This window comes from Centroberyx gerrardi, chromosome 8, assembly GCF_048128805.1.
Source record: "Centroberyx gerrardi isolate f3 chromosome 8, fCenGer3.hap1.cur.20231027, whole genome shotgun sequence".
Lineage (NCBI taxonomy): Eukaryota > Metazoa > Chordata > Actinopteri > Beryciformes > Berycidae > Centroberyx > Centroberyx gerrardi.
Window position 1 is genome coordinate 21,543,928 of NC_136004.1, and position 14,569 is coordinate 21,558,496.

General features: G+C 40.6%; 1 protein-coding gene across 1 annotated transcript in view; it reads right to left on the reverse strand.

Moving 5' to 3' along the window:
- Positions 1 to 6,819, reverse strand: part of ipo11 (importin 11) — a 156,830-nt gene extending 150,011 nt beyond the window's left edge. Inside the window, exons 1-3 of the mRNA XM_071894791.2 lie at positions 6,677 to 6,819; positions 4,630 to 4,730; positions 875 to 947 (exon numbers count right to left, since the gene is read on the reverse strand). Of these exons, the coding sequence (XP_071750892.1) occupies positions 875 to 947; positions 4,630 to 4,730; positions 6,677 to 6,814 (312 nt within the window). The 5' untranslated portion in view covers positions 6,815 to 6,819. The remainder of the gene's footprint in view (positions 1 to 874; positions 948 to 4,629; positions 4,731 to 6,676) is intronic.
- Positions 6,820 to 14,569: the final 7,750 nt, after the last annotated feature.

Genomic DNA, 14,569 nt, shown 5'->3' on the forward strand with positions numbered 1-14,569 from the left:
TATCAAAAATACTATGGTTTCAAATTAAATTGAATGTTGTACATTGAAACTGAAATAAAAAATTTGATGTGATGTTTGATCTGATGAAAAGGTTGATGGTGGCTTCATTTGACTAGCCATGTCATTTCATTCATTCTCAAAGTAACCGTTATTATCACAGTAAAGGCAGTCCTTTACTTTATAATACAGTTAACCCGAGGAATTTCCCTTATCTGCCGAATTAATTTTACCCTGAACCTGAAGAAAGTCACTCAATAAATTAAACGACAGTGGGATTTGTTAACATAATTTAAATATAATACACTCTTTCCATGTAAATGTAATGCTTCGTGCACAGGTACTTCTAATTATTATACAGCCCAAAGAATCATATCATAAAAGGACTCAGTGTTACCCACTTGCTGGAGTGGGTCACTAATATAACACAAGCCATTTGGTGGACACTTTTAACCAAAGTGCCTTACAATTTCCATGAGTGCACCTCTGATTCACCATTGCAGGTGTCTATGTAATAGACCATATAATAATAGGACCAGTATGCTCCTTTTGTGGTATCATTCACATGTCAGTGAGGCAAAACTGTAGACAAAAATGTAGGTGTATTGCACCACGACTCTATGAAGATCCCCAAAAAACACAAGCTAATTCCATGACCAAAGAGCCAGGTATGTGAACAGAATTTAGAATTTAGAATTTGTTTTGGCTTGATTTCAATGGTGCTTGGTTCCAATCTTCTCAAAACTGTTCAACCAAATTATAAAGTTTCATTACATCACATATTATGAAGGCCATTCATCAATTATTTATTGAATATTTAGCATATCTATTATTCATAATCATAACTAATATTTCATCCTATTTTATTCACACTAACCTGGTTGACAGGCTCATTGAAGTTTGTGATGAGACCAGCGCGCAATGACGTCTTCTCCTCCTCGGACAAAGCACTGTGAAGAAACAACACAAATGTTGAAAGGAAGTAGGAAGGGTAGGAGCGAGAGAAGGAGAGAGACAGACAGAGAATTTGATCTTACCACCGAAACATGAAATAGACAACTGTGGAGATGCAAATCCAAACAAATTAAGACATTAAAAGAAGAGACAGAGAGCAAGAGACAAAGAGAAAGACAGACCGAAAGAGAGAGAGAGAAAAACATAGCTCAGTCAGGAACACTCTCGTCATGAAATCAGAACCATTTACTGCTCAAACACCATCAACCTCCCCCCACAGGGCATAGAGAACGGCACCCAGCAGACATATATCGAGATATTGAACAGATAAATTCAACAGACAAACCCACAGCGCCATACAATCACAGTATATGGATTAATAAGGAGGAGGTCGGGGTGGTGGAGGGAGTAAGCAGCTCAACCAGTAACAGTTAGCTGGTAGGAACTGCAGGGAAGGAGTTGACGGGTTAAATGGGCCACCTTGTTGAAGAGTCAAAATGTGACTCGAGTTTGTTGGATCATCTAATGATCAGCTGATGTGGCGCGCATGACTTGCGTGTCCTGCCCGAACAAACGCAAGCTTCACGGAGACAGAGAGAGACTTTGGCTCAACGAACTGAAATACCACCTCCTCCTCCAGCAACAGAGAGCGAGGATATGATTCCATTTCCTTTAGTTCACCCTACACATGAAGAGGTGGCAAATGCATAATAGCATTATAGCAGCAGGGTGCCAACAGCACTGGCATGGTTGCATGCTGCTCATATCCTACGAGACGCTTTCTGCTTTGAATCCAATTTCTAGCCATGGCGGACCACAAGCTTTAATATGGTGAAGATATGAATATCCCTAGTTGTTATAGGATAATCTATGTCCCTGGATAACACTCTACTACAGGACCTGCCTGCTGCCTGATTTAGTCCTACATGCTTTAGCTATGCTCTGCCCCCTACTCTTTCACTCAAGACTTGGGAGTTTGCAACGTGAGCATGAGCTTCCACATGCAGAACAAAGCAGGAAGGAAGGGCGGGTGTGCTGCAGGGAGTGACAGTGTGAATTAGTACGAAAGGAATAATATTAAACTAAAATTGACCCTGCCCTGTCTCCTTCAACTGCAGCTGAAGCTGGACCAAGAGAGGGAGGAAGGTGGGAGTGGTGGACCAGAGGAAAACAGTGAGGAATGAATCATCTCTGTAACCTTGATCAGAGACAGAAGAGATATGGGAGGAAGACAAATTGCAACGGGGGAAGAGGGTGAATTAGGGAACCAAGATTTACTATGCGTGCACCTCGTCCTTGGATATCAAAGTGTCAGAGTTGAGGCAAAGGTTTACAGAACAGAAAGAGGGAGGAGGAGGAGAAGAAATATGGAATGAATGGTCGAGCGATTGAAAGATATAACGGCATGAGCAAGTGTGTGATTGAGCCTTGTGCATAGGCTCAAGGAACCAGAGAATGAGGAGATCAAACAAGTGAGACAAAAAAAAATAGAAAAGTAAAGACAACTTGGGAAACACGGAGAGTGGCGCCATCCAGAGAACAGACAGAGAAAAACCAAACTATTCTTGTTTCAATGCAAAGTTCTCGGCATTGAGTGGTTGCAAGAACAACCTCAAATGTATTAGTAGGAGTGAGCATTAAATTTACAATACCTACGCACTGTTTTAATTCCAAACTGGAACACATGATTACGTGGTACAAAATGGGATCCCGAGGCATGCAACCGACATGTGACTTGTGTTTGAACACTCAAATTGGAATTTGTCAGCATTGCCAGGACAATAAGTAAGTCTTGCATCATTCACCTGAGACAGCTGTCAAAATTTTGGCGCCCACTGCAACTTGGCTGAGCCAGCGTTAGCATTGAAGATGAGACACAGCAGTGGAAAAAAAAAAAACACAAAATAGGCAACTTGACTGGTAGCTGGGGAGACGCCTCAGATCAGTTAAGACTCAAAGGCACATACTGTAACCAAAATGTGTTCAAAACAAGTGGGAAGCAAGTGGATACAAAAATGAATGTGATGTGTTTTGCTATTGTTACTCTGCGCACGTCTTTTCAACATCACTGTTGGTTCATATTGGTATCGGATAAGGGGAACATCCTCGAATAGATATGAACAGTCATCCAAATTCCACCCTCGGATACTCTTATCCCGTTATATTCCATCAATCTGTGTTGTTCAATGCATTTCAGGAGTCATTTCATGATTAAGTGTTGTAATTGACCTTTTTGTTGTACCCACTTTCACTCAACCTGCCTCGTCTACTTCTACTTCAGTTAGTGGTGTCCTACATTTCCCAGAATGCCTTTTGACAACCCCCAGAGAATGTGCTTGAGCTTATTCCATTCAGCTGTGGGTTATACGCAAGGACGTGTAGGGGGACAGAGCAATAGCAATAGTACGATTTTTTCTGGTAGAGAAAAAGTCAGTCGAACCCCTAACTCAAGACGCAAGATGTCTTGTGGCTGCACTGCATTTTGGACTACTGAGGCTACCGTCATTAGTGAAATTTATATCTCCTCCTCTTCTACAATGGATTTCTCCCTGTATGACTGTTGAACGTCGGTGTGATTCTAGAAAGTAGCCCTTACTCTTATTCTGAGGGGCTGACATCAAAACCTGACATTTACTGTTGATATTTTAGGTAGTTGAACATTTTTATGTACCTGCACTGGAAATATCTTGACGTGCCGTCACACACAGGAATAACAAAAAACACCGAACATCAAAATGGACGTAGAAATTCAAGGTACATCGCCCATAGCTGTTTTAACAGTGTTTAAGTGTTTCAGCTTGGATTTTTCCTTTAATGTTAAAACTACAGTGCTGAATTGCAATAAAATGAGCATCATCACAATAATTGTCGAATCAACATACTATTTATTATGCCATATATATTGGGAAGCCACATGCATTGTGCAGTCCCAGGCACCACCCAACCCTAGGCACAAGGCCATGGTCCAAAGGTAATCACATAAAGGACCCAAGGAACAAAAGCCCCTTGCACAGCAGTCTAGCAAATGAAATGCTATAATCTGTTGAACTACTGACAAAAAAAGAGACAGAACTAAAGTAAGAAAAGGAAAAGAAAGAAAAGAACAGCAATAGTGGTCAAAGAATGGTTACAGTGTCCTGAGGCAGAACTGATTACCTCAGGCCAGCCTTGGTCCTGTGGGTGTAAGGGCAAATGTTCAATTCAAATCCAACACAAGCCAGCTAGTAGCCAAAGGACGGCCCATAGCTTTGAAGACATCTCAAAGCCAATATTTCAATACAGAAAAAAATTGAGATACAAAAGAAAAACAGTATAAAAGAGTATAAAATCAGAGCGCAATGATATTAAGAATCGGAGGGTGAAAAAAAAGCTGGGGAAAGTGGTGAAGACAGACAACTGCAGAGGCGAGCTATAATTGGAGAAAAGAGAAAAGGACAATGGGGAAGATGAAGGTAATAAAGAAGTGAGAAGAAGAAGTTGAACACTGGAGAAAGGAAAAGAAAGTGTGAGAATAAATCAATGAGGAAAGAGACACGTGAGAGGAATGATAAACTCAACAAAAACAAACACAGAGACACAGATTGACGAACAGACAGAGAATGAACTGAAGGGGAGAACGAAGCAGAGAGCAGGGAGAGAGAAGGCACAAAGAGAGCAGGAGAGAGAGAGAGAACTTACTGAGGGGCTACTCTCCTCCAGTATCTGTCAATCCCATTTTTGAAGTACAGCACAGCCAGCCACCTGACGTTCACATCCAGCATGTGGTTATTGAAGATATTCTATGGAACAACAAGAGAAAAAATAGGTTGAGTTAACATTATAGCCTCAAAGGGGTAATACCAGTCAATTTAAGAACTCACTTGTTATTTTAATGACCTGTGACGGCTCAAGCTGTACTAGTCAATACGAACAAATCTCTCACAAAGCTGAAGACCAGAGAACCGTGACTCCAACCTGTGATTTTTGTGGATTTGTGGAGCTGCTCCATTAAAAATGCAGGGCAGGCTGACTTTGTGATCTGGAGTGTCTATGTTTTACTAGTTTAGTTTTATTTCATGGTAGTGTTAAAATTTGTGAACCAGAAAATGCAGCCGTAAGCCTAGAAAATTAGTACTCTCACAGTGTTCTCAAAGATATTCTCCTATTCACTGCAAATGGAGTAGATCCACTAAGTGTGGCATAGTAATACCACTGATTGGAATCTTGGCCCTCTGGTTTCTAGGTTTGAGAGAGGTATAGACAAATTGTGTGTGCGATCACATGAATAACATGAATGTGGTTTTAAGTTTTACTTTTGCTTTATTTTTATTTTTTTTTAAACTGTTACCATTTCATAAAAGTATGGGGGATCCAATATTCTTTTCAGTTGTTGCAGTAAGTTTCTGGTTTTATCTCACATTTTCAATGGAAAACAAGAAGAAAAGACACATGCACGCACACGTGCACAGATATGTGAACATGTCATTCTGGAGACCCTGAGTCTGTCTCCTCCTCTCAAGACAGGAGGGAGACAGACAATGACAGGCTTGACAACAAGAGCTTACACACAGACAGAAATAAACCCGAACACACACATATATACACATACGCATGCACACACGCTTTTCAGAGCAGTGATGGGAAGAGACAGCAACTGTCAACACAACACACTACTACCTTTTGGGATCAAACAGTGTATTAGATTTGACTAGAGCTACAGGGTTAGCTTCCAGGCTGACAAAAGATCGACAGAGCAAACAGTGCAGGGTTTCTCCAGCCACTAAATATGAGCGGTGGGCCACCATGCCTGGACAAAATGGCATCCCACCCAAAAGTGCAACTGCTGCTGCTGCAATGAAAAACGTTTCATGTGCTACCAGTGGCTTAGTATGCACCTCAGTCACACACTAACGTTTAATTGGAATTTGACTATTTACGCTTGCTGTGCACTTTTACATGATGTGCTGCTGTTAGTAGAAAGTTTGGGTGAAATGTATTGTTTCAATCGGAAATCGGAACAGTGATCGGCCAATCACAATTTGGCCCCAGAAAACCTTATCAGTGCATCCCGAGTTTCAATGAGATTGTTTTAGTCCATTGAAAGTATAGCTGTTTTAAAAACTGTGGGGTTTTTTTAAAACCTGACACTGACACATAAATACATATACAGCCAACTCAGTATTTTGGTCAAGAGTAGTTTACAACTCTTTCTTATTATATCCAATCCCTATCTGCCTATGCTCCACTAACCCTAACCCCTTCCGCTTCCTTTCATTTCTCTACCTATCTCTCTCAATCTTGTGTTATATTTACTGTGGAGAGAGGTCCTTGTGCGCTGTTATCGGAGTCATTGTGTAAAACTGCCAGCATGCATTGTCATACCTCAGTAACCAATACCATTCAGAGCTATTATTGTCCTCCTCCTATTAGTCCTATCTAATTTGTGAGGACACACTATCTTGTCCCCAGTTGCATAAGATACTCAAAACCTCACAATAAAAGCACACATGAAGAATTTAATTTGAAAATTACATAGGCCAACATTTTGAGGGGTGGAATGGAATCAAATATCTTAATGTCTTTCTTTTATTGTGTGTATAATTTGTTGAAATGAAATTAAAAACCCAATGACACTCTGCTAGCTGCCAAATACACACATTCATTAAGGTTTTTAATTAAGTGAAATTTTTATAGTTTTAATTCCAAAAGATGTATTCTAATTATGCGATATAGCCTAATCCCTCACCAGCAGGACAGAGTAGAAGCCTGGCTGGGTCTCCCACTGTCGAAGCTGCTCCTCTGCAGGCTTCAGCACAGCCGTGTCCTGACTGGTGGCTTGGGTCAGGGCCTGCAGCACCACCGAACTGGCACTGTCCATATCCATAGCTGGATATACCTGGAGGGGAGGAGGCAGACAAGAGGAGAGTTTCAGTACTCTTGCTGGGAAAAGTTTGGGTTGGGCTGAATCTTTCAAAAGGGAATGAAAAACCTGTTTAAAATAGTTGTACTGTTGGGAAAAACAACATAATAAAACATCAATTGAAGACTGGGACAGACAAATTACAACTACAAAAAATGTCAGAACAAAGGATCTTCACTCCCTCCCCCAACCTGCACTTTTTATAGATCACAGTCCTGAAATCACCTTCAACCAAAGTGATGAAGGAACAGCTCATTCTGATAAAAGAGAGCACACCTGGCTGATAGAAGCACTAGGAGTAAACTGTGCAGCTCAGAGAGCTCTATGTCCCAGATAGAACGTAAGCACCGCAACACAAGTCCAAAGGTGTTTTCAGTTTCAAAAGGGACTACCTCTATGAGTCAGTTTCCTCTGTGTCTCACAAAAGTATGATTCGCAGATAGAATAATAAACTGCTGCCTAACCAGGCATAAACTTTGAGTTCATGAATCCTTCCTTAAGGGTTTATATTTCAACATTGCCGGAGGAGTTCTTCAAGAACAGGCTAACTGATGAACAGGAAAACTAACATTTCTTCCAACTTCAAAACATAGGCAACTTCACTTCTTCAGCTTTGAAACCATCCCTGATGGTTTCAGAGAATGTCTTCGACTAGCATGAGATGAAAAGCTTGGAAAACTAAAAAGCTATGAATTATTTATGGTTGTCAACTAATAATGTCAGGAAGTTAGGAACTTATAAGAACCAATCCTACACCAAGCTGTTTTAAAAATACACTATACTTTTTTCATAAATAGGCCAAATTCTTCTCAGTAAACAATAGATTCTCCAGAGCATCTCAGTGCCAGGATAATGACTGCCATCTCACTGTCATCTGTGAAACTAGACAGCGGTAGCGTGATGGGAACATGCTTTCATTAGTGAGTTTACAGAAGAGTGTGAAATCAATTCAGCAAGGCTGCCATCTAGAGGCTACAACCAAATATTTCACTGTACAATTTAGTACTCTGTGTGTGTGTGTGTGTGTGTGTGTGTGTGTGTGTGTGTGCGTGTGTGTGTGTGTGTGTGTGTGTGTGTGTGTGTGTGTGTGCGTGCGTCTCCAGTGAAATTAAAGTGAATCCTTGCTATGGGAGAATCAAAATTGTCACCACAAACTATCCACAGATAGGAGCAGGGACAACATATAAAAGCAATATTCAATATTAAAGGCTCAAAACGAGTCATTCTCTGTTGATTGTATTAGCGGTCTTGCTTCAGTATCTACTATCACATCTAGTAAAATGCTTGAGGATGCATTGCCAACTTCCAAAAATATAGGGCAGGCTACTGTAAGTAAGCCTTCATGGTGCCAGCAACAAAAAAAGAGGGCAGGAGGATACAGTACATCTTTCTGCAGTATGAGTTGAGTGTATGAGTGTCATTCAGGCTGCTAGTCTGTCAAAGGCCTAAACCCACAATCTCTCTTTAGGATGCCGAGTTCCAAGCAAAGAGACTGGGTCCCATTGGGAGCCAATATATAAGGATCAGCTCTTGCTGTTTTCAGTTGCAGACATGTTGGCTCCATAATCTCACTACATGGCCCTAAAAAATTAAGATATCTCAACTTGGAAAACTTACACCTTCACCAAAAGACAGATAAGAATGCCAAAAATGGTGAGGAGTGAGGAGCTGAGTGCAGCTATCCAGGATGAAGGATGATGATTTCCCGAGACATGTGATAATTTAATTTTCTGATGGCTGCTGATCCGATCTGATTTTCTGGGCCACCAATGAGGAATTTTGAAGAATTGAGAAAAAAAAAAAAAAGTCACTAAAGTCCTTTTCAAGTCAGTTTGGATGGATGCTTGAATTTTTGTCCAATGCAATATTACGACCAGCAGAGGGGGCTGTGACTAATCGCAGCACCTCACGAAGCAGAAGAAAGATTTCTGCAGCTCCACTCTGCCGCGATATAAAAGTGTGCACAGATATAGCCCTACATATAGAAGGTAAGTTGTAAATATTTGATAATGGCATGATTGATTAAAACTTTTGACAGATCAGTATGCAGCTCGAATCAGCTCAGCTCATTCCCGCAAAGTCTGCCAGAAACTTGGGTGTCATGATTGATGACCACCTAACCTTTAAGGAGCATGTGGCTTCTGTTGCTGTCATGTCGATTTGCCCTGAACAACATCAGGAAGATCAGACCCTACCTGTCTGAGCATGCAGCACAACTCCTAGAACAGGCGCTTGTAATATCACGCCTTGACTAATGCAACTCCTTACTGGCAGGGCTCCCGGCACGTACGCTCAAACCTCTACAGATGATCCAGAACGCGGCGGCACGTCTGGTCTTCAACCAGCCCAAAAGAGCACGTCACTCCGCTGTTCATATCCCTCCACTGGCTCCCAGTTGCTGCCCGCATCAAGTTCAAGTCCTTGATGCTCGCCTACAAAGCAGCAACCAAAACGGCTCCTACCTACCTGAACTCCCTCATTCAGGTCTACGCTCCCTCCTGCCCACTACGCTCTGCCAAGGAGCGGCGCCTGGTGCTGCCACCACAACAAGGCCCTAAGTCTCTATCCACACTCTTCTCTTCTGTGGTTCCTCGGTGGTGGAACGAGTTACCAAACTCCATTCCATCCGCAGAGTCCCTCTCAATCTTTAAGAAAAGGCTAAAGACCCAGCTCTTTAGCGAACACCTTCTCACCCGATGGACTGTGTAATCTAATAAAAAAATTTAATTAAAAAAAATTCTTTATCTGCCTCTATGCACTGCCTTGTAGCACCTATATCCTGTCGGACCAGAACTTAGTTTTATGGCACTTACTCTCGTGGTTCTCTCCTGACTAGATCCTTGCTTGTGTTGTATTAAAATCTCATATGTACATCGCTTTGGATAAAAGCGTCTGCCAAATGGGAAATTGTAATTGTAAAACTATGTTTTACTGAGCCCAGGAATAATAGCCGTCTACATTGCAGGCAATATTCTGATTAAATTTACTAATTTTAACCTGTGAGTGACAGTCAGTTTCAGCTTGGTACCACAGATACGCCCCAAAACCTCCCTTGTCCAAACTCCTCCTTGCAGGGCCTTTAGCGCCGCAGCCTTTCAAAGACCCAGGAAAAACCCTGATGTGTCCTCCAGCTCATTGGCCTGACAGAAAGAGCAAGATGGAGCATGGCAAACTAACAGGATGTGTGACAAGAATCATCTCAGAGGCACTGAGACGAGTGCACCAGACCCCAGCACCAAGGCCTGATGAAGATTGTCCTCCAAGACTTGTCATGCACTTTTTGAGTTATTTGGAACGGGAAAGAGTCCTAACAGCAGTGACTTTAGTATGAGGGATGAAGCAGGATTTGATCTGGGAGAGCTGCAAGCTCTCATTCTTCCCTGACATGATGAAGGAGTTGTCAGAGAGGAGAAAAGGAAAGAGAAGAGGAAACAAATTTACTGAGGTTATGAGGAGGCTACATTCACTGAATATACGTTTCACTCTTGCTTGCCCAGCTGACGGATGTTCTCAACAGGGAGGCTGCACAGCCAGGACAGACAATGGGATGGCTTGCTAGTTTTGTGACAGCTAGCTTTATAAATAAACTAGACTAGACTAGACTAGAAATTAGACTAGCCTCACGGGGATGTATCAGGATCAACAAACTACATTTGGAAGTGAGCCAAGTCACTCAGTCATTAGTGATCGTTTATGTTGGGTAACTTTGAATTGAGTTCTACTGAGACGACTATTCAGGCCGTAATGTATGGTAGAATAATTTATTTTGAGTTCCATACAAAGTTAAAACAGTAAAAATAGTAGGCTATTTGTTTGGTTTTGTTTAAATTTTTAAAGAAATTTGCTGCTAAATCTAAGGTTCCAATGGCCCAACTTTTGTTGGTAGTGACACAGATTCAGGAGGGGTTTTAGTTTTTTGGCAGGTGAAAACCTGAAGAACCTCACGATAGCATTAGGAAGGATTCTCTTTGGGTAGAGAAAGGGGTGGGTCAAGGGGATTTCTCGTTTTTAAGCTTACTGAGTGTTTTACTTGCTTTGACAGTCAGACAGCGCCCCATTTTTCCTCTTTTCCCTTTCTATTCTCTCACAAGTTAATAGGCTATGGACAATGAAGTAAGATTGATATCTTGGAACATTAATGGATCTCAAAATCCTGTAAAATGAAAGAAATATCTGTCCTACTTTAAGTCCCAGCAAACGGATGTGGCTTTTATTTAAGAAACCCATCTTACTGATTCACAGGCTAATAAAAGAGAGAGAGATGGGACTGCTGTTCCATAGTTCATTCTCTAGTAAGAAGCAAGGGGTGGCATTATTATTTTGTTCATGCTAAAACAACAATAGGGCAATGAAGGAAGAATATTATGTGTAAAAGCAAAAACCACTGGAATGAAGTGGTTTTTTGAATGTTAATTTGTGTAATATTCACATTCCAAATGAGGAAGAGCCAGCTTTTTTCCATGAGATAAATAAGCTTATGGAGGAAGGAGTTGATAGTCACAGTAATTGCAGGTAATTTTAAACCAGGTTTAAAATGGCATTCCTGACAAAATCACTTTCTCCAGTAATGTACCGAGAGATACAGAAGGGCCATACATTTACTGATGAGAGACCTTGGTAACTGATGCATGGAGATCGATTATCCCCAGAGAGAAATAATATATTTTCTATTCACAAAATCATACATCTTACTCTTGAATAGATTACTTTTTGATTTCTGAGGGCATTACTGAATTTCTGAGGGTATTACTGAATCTGTGACAAAAAATATAATAGAACCTATGGCGCTCACAGATCATGGTACAGCACAATTATGAAGGTGGAGTTGGACTGGGTCATCAAAGTAGATGGAGGTTCAACATTTTTTTAATATTTCAAGACCCAGTGTTTTGTAGTTCAATACAGAAGGCTCTTAAGGGTTTTTTCAAGATAAATGAAGGATCACAAGATAAGACAACTGGAGCATGGTAGGCATATAAGGCCTACATAAGGGGTAAGGACTAGCATATTCCCTAAAAAGAAATGAGAATACTTTTTGGAAGAAACAAAATCAAATCAGCTTAAATCTCAGCATAAAGGACTTGAGGAGTTATCAAAGAGTCATGCTGACACTATATTAGATGCGTGAAATGAACTAAACAAGGTGTATAACAAAAAATCTGAATAAGCCCTGGTCAGACTGAAAAGTAACTTAACTGAAAGTGAGAGAAAACAGGCAAGCAACTGGCAAGACAACTGAAACAAAAAGGTGCCAAATGTCTGATACCAGCAATTAAAAACAAGAACAGGGATTTAGTGACTAGTACTAAGGATACAGGGATTTCCATATATTGGCGTGCAGCCGTCCAGGAAAATTAACAGCCACCCACCAACATTTTTGTTTTAGATACATTTCAGGCGCTGTGATCCACTGAGCTGGCTCAAACTTAGTGTTTCTTATCCTGTTTGGTAGCACTTTAAATTAGGGAACACATACTATTAATAAGTTGCTTATTAACTTATTAATAGTTAATGTGTTCCCTAATCTAAAGTGCTACCCAATGTTTTTTGTAAAAAAAGATTTAATGTTGTCGAGCATTGGAAGAATGTTAGTGAAGTGAACTACAATTAATTGTGCCTAAGGTGCAGCATATTAATCACAACATGGTCAAACTGTCAGTGCTCCTTCCTTCGAGTTGTTCTGTGTCTGTGCCGGCAGAAACTGAATAGAGAGGCAAAGTTTGAAAAGTAGCCTCCGCCGAAGTAACCTCACAAACTGCGGGAAACACTGGCAAAGTTTTTGACGACATCTATGTTATTCTTTGTATGTTAGAAATAAACTTTGACGCAGATGAACTGGAAGCCTTTTTCTCAAAAACTGATCTTCCTAAATTTTCAGTTGATCAGACAGAATATTTGGATTTGCGCTGGAACAGAACCGGAAGTCAAGAAAGCAATCTCCTCAATGAAAGTAGGAAAATCACCAGCATTAGTTGGCTTTGCAGAAGAGTACAATACAACATTGATACATTGATAAACTGGCACCTTTACTAACAAATGTCTATACAGAAGCTCTGGCATTAGGGCAACTACCGGATACTTTCAATCAGACTTGGTGGTACCAGTGACTATAGGAGAAAAGACTTTTTAACACTATAATCAAATAGTAATTTAAGATTAGATGTGGAATAGGAGAACGCCAAGAATTAACCTTAAAAAGATATAGGCTATGCCCTAAGAGACTTACTATAGATAGACTTTATTGTCCTGAAGGAAATTTGTCTTGGACACAACACAAGTGCCTGCTGTATAAAATACACATAAAATACACACATCATCTCCTACAATTGCACTTGTCCACACACATAAAAACATGTGCAGGCAAGTGCAAGGACGGATTAGTGCTTCATGGTTGGATAAAAATAGGGAGTCACCTAGAGTCCCATTTAAACCAATAGAGACCATTTCACAGGCAAGGAAAGTGAGATACCCAATACTACAGCATTCCCAACAGGTCTGGGCAAAAGTATAAGTATAGTATAGTAACAAAGGAGTTATGTAATGTGTGGAATTAGGGCTGAACAGAGGGGACAATTTGGTACAGGACTTACTTAATAATATATTTTAAGATATTTTTGCTAAGGTTGGCTGGGCCATTAGGGATGCAATAAGTAAATTTGCTCATTTCAAGAATGTACATGGGTACTGTTTGACTCCAATCTAATAAAATGGTTCCAATGCAGAATAGTATGTGTTGGAAATGTGAAGTATAAAGTATCACATGTTTGAACGCTATGTGGTACTTTGCACTTTCTTTTTGGAAACTCAGAGTGGATACAGCAACCTCTGTCAGAATACATAGACAGAATACTGCCACAAGGTGTCACTCGAGACAATTTAGGTTGACACTGTTGGCCTTAATTAGAGCAGCAGCAAGCCTGATTTTGGGCAACTCAAGGAGTCCACACAGACCAGAATATAGGCTACACAATGGATCAAGCTTATGACTAAGACCCCTTCTTTTGAATATAAAACACTGTGAGATTGAATAATCTTAAAAAGTGAGATATAAGCAGGTCTGGGATAACTTTCTGATGGATATTAAGGATATATTAAGGATCTGTATTATATGTTTTTCTGTAACATATCCTTTTGGTCAGTGCAATTACCAATAACATGTCGGTGTTCCTTTCAGTGAACAATCATGATATCTGTACTGTCTCTAAACTTGAATTGAAAAAAGGCATGTCTATGTTGAAGAGAAAATTTTTGATTTGAGTTGCTGGGGTTAAGTGCTTTGCTCAAAGTCCAGAGGCACTCGGAAAGGACAGTCCCTATCAAAGTATGGGGCTGCATCCAGTTAACACTGCACTAACCTTTAGCGACCATTACATTCCAATGCTTCAATGGGTATATATTACAAGCATAACTGTTGTGATTGGGGTGAGAAATTGGCACCAGCCACTGGCCAAATGCTGTTAAGTGGCAGGTTAAGTTTGTCTAGTCTACCAGCCACTTTGCCAGGTAACCAATCATCAGAGAGAGGTCCTATTCTATATCTAGTTAGCAAACATTGGTAAAGGAAGGTGCCCACTTGATAACCCAGATAATGCATTCACACACTATCACTATAACATTTAGATTTGGTAGTTTGTGAACTGGGCTGGTTGTCCAGTGGCCCGGTACATCTAAGACACCAGCCTGATGTTCTATAATGGTAAATAATCATCATGGGTTAGT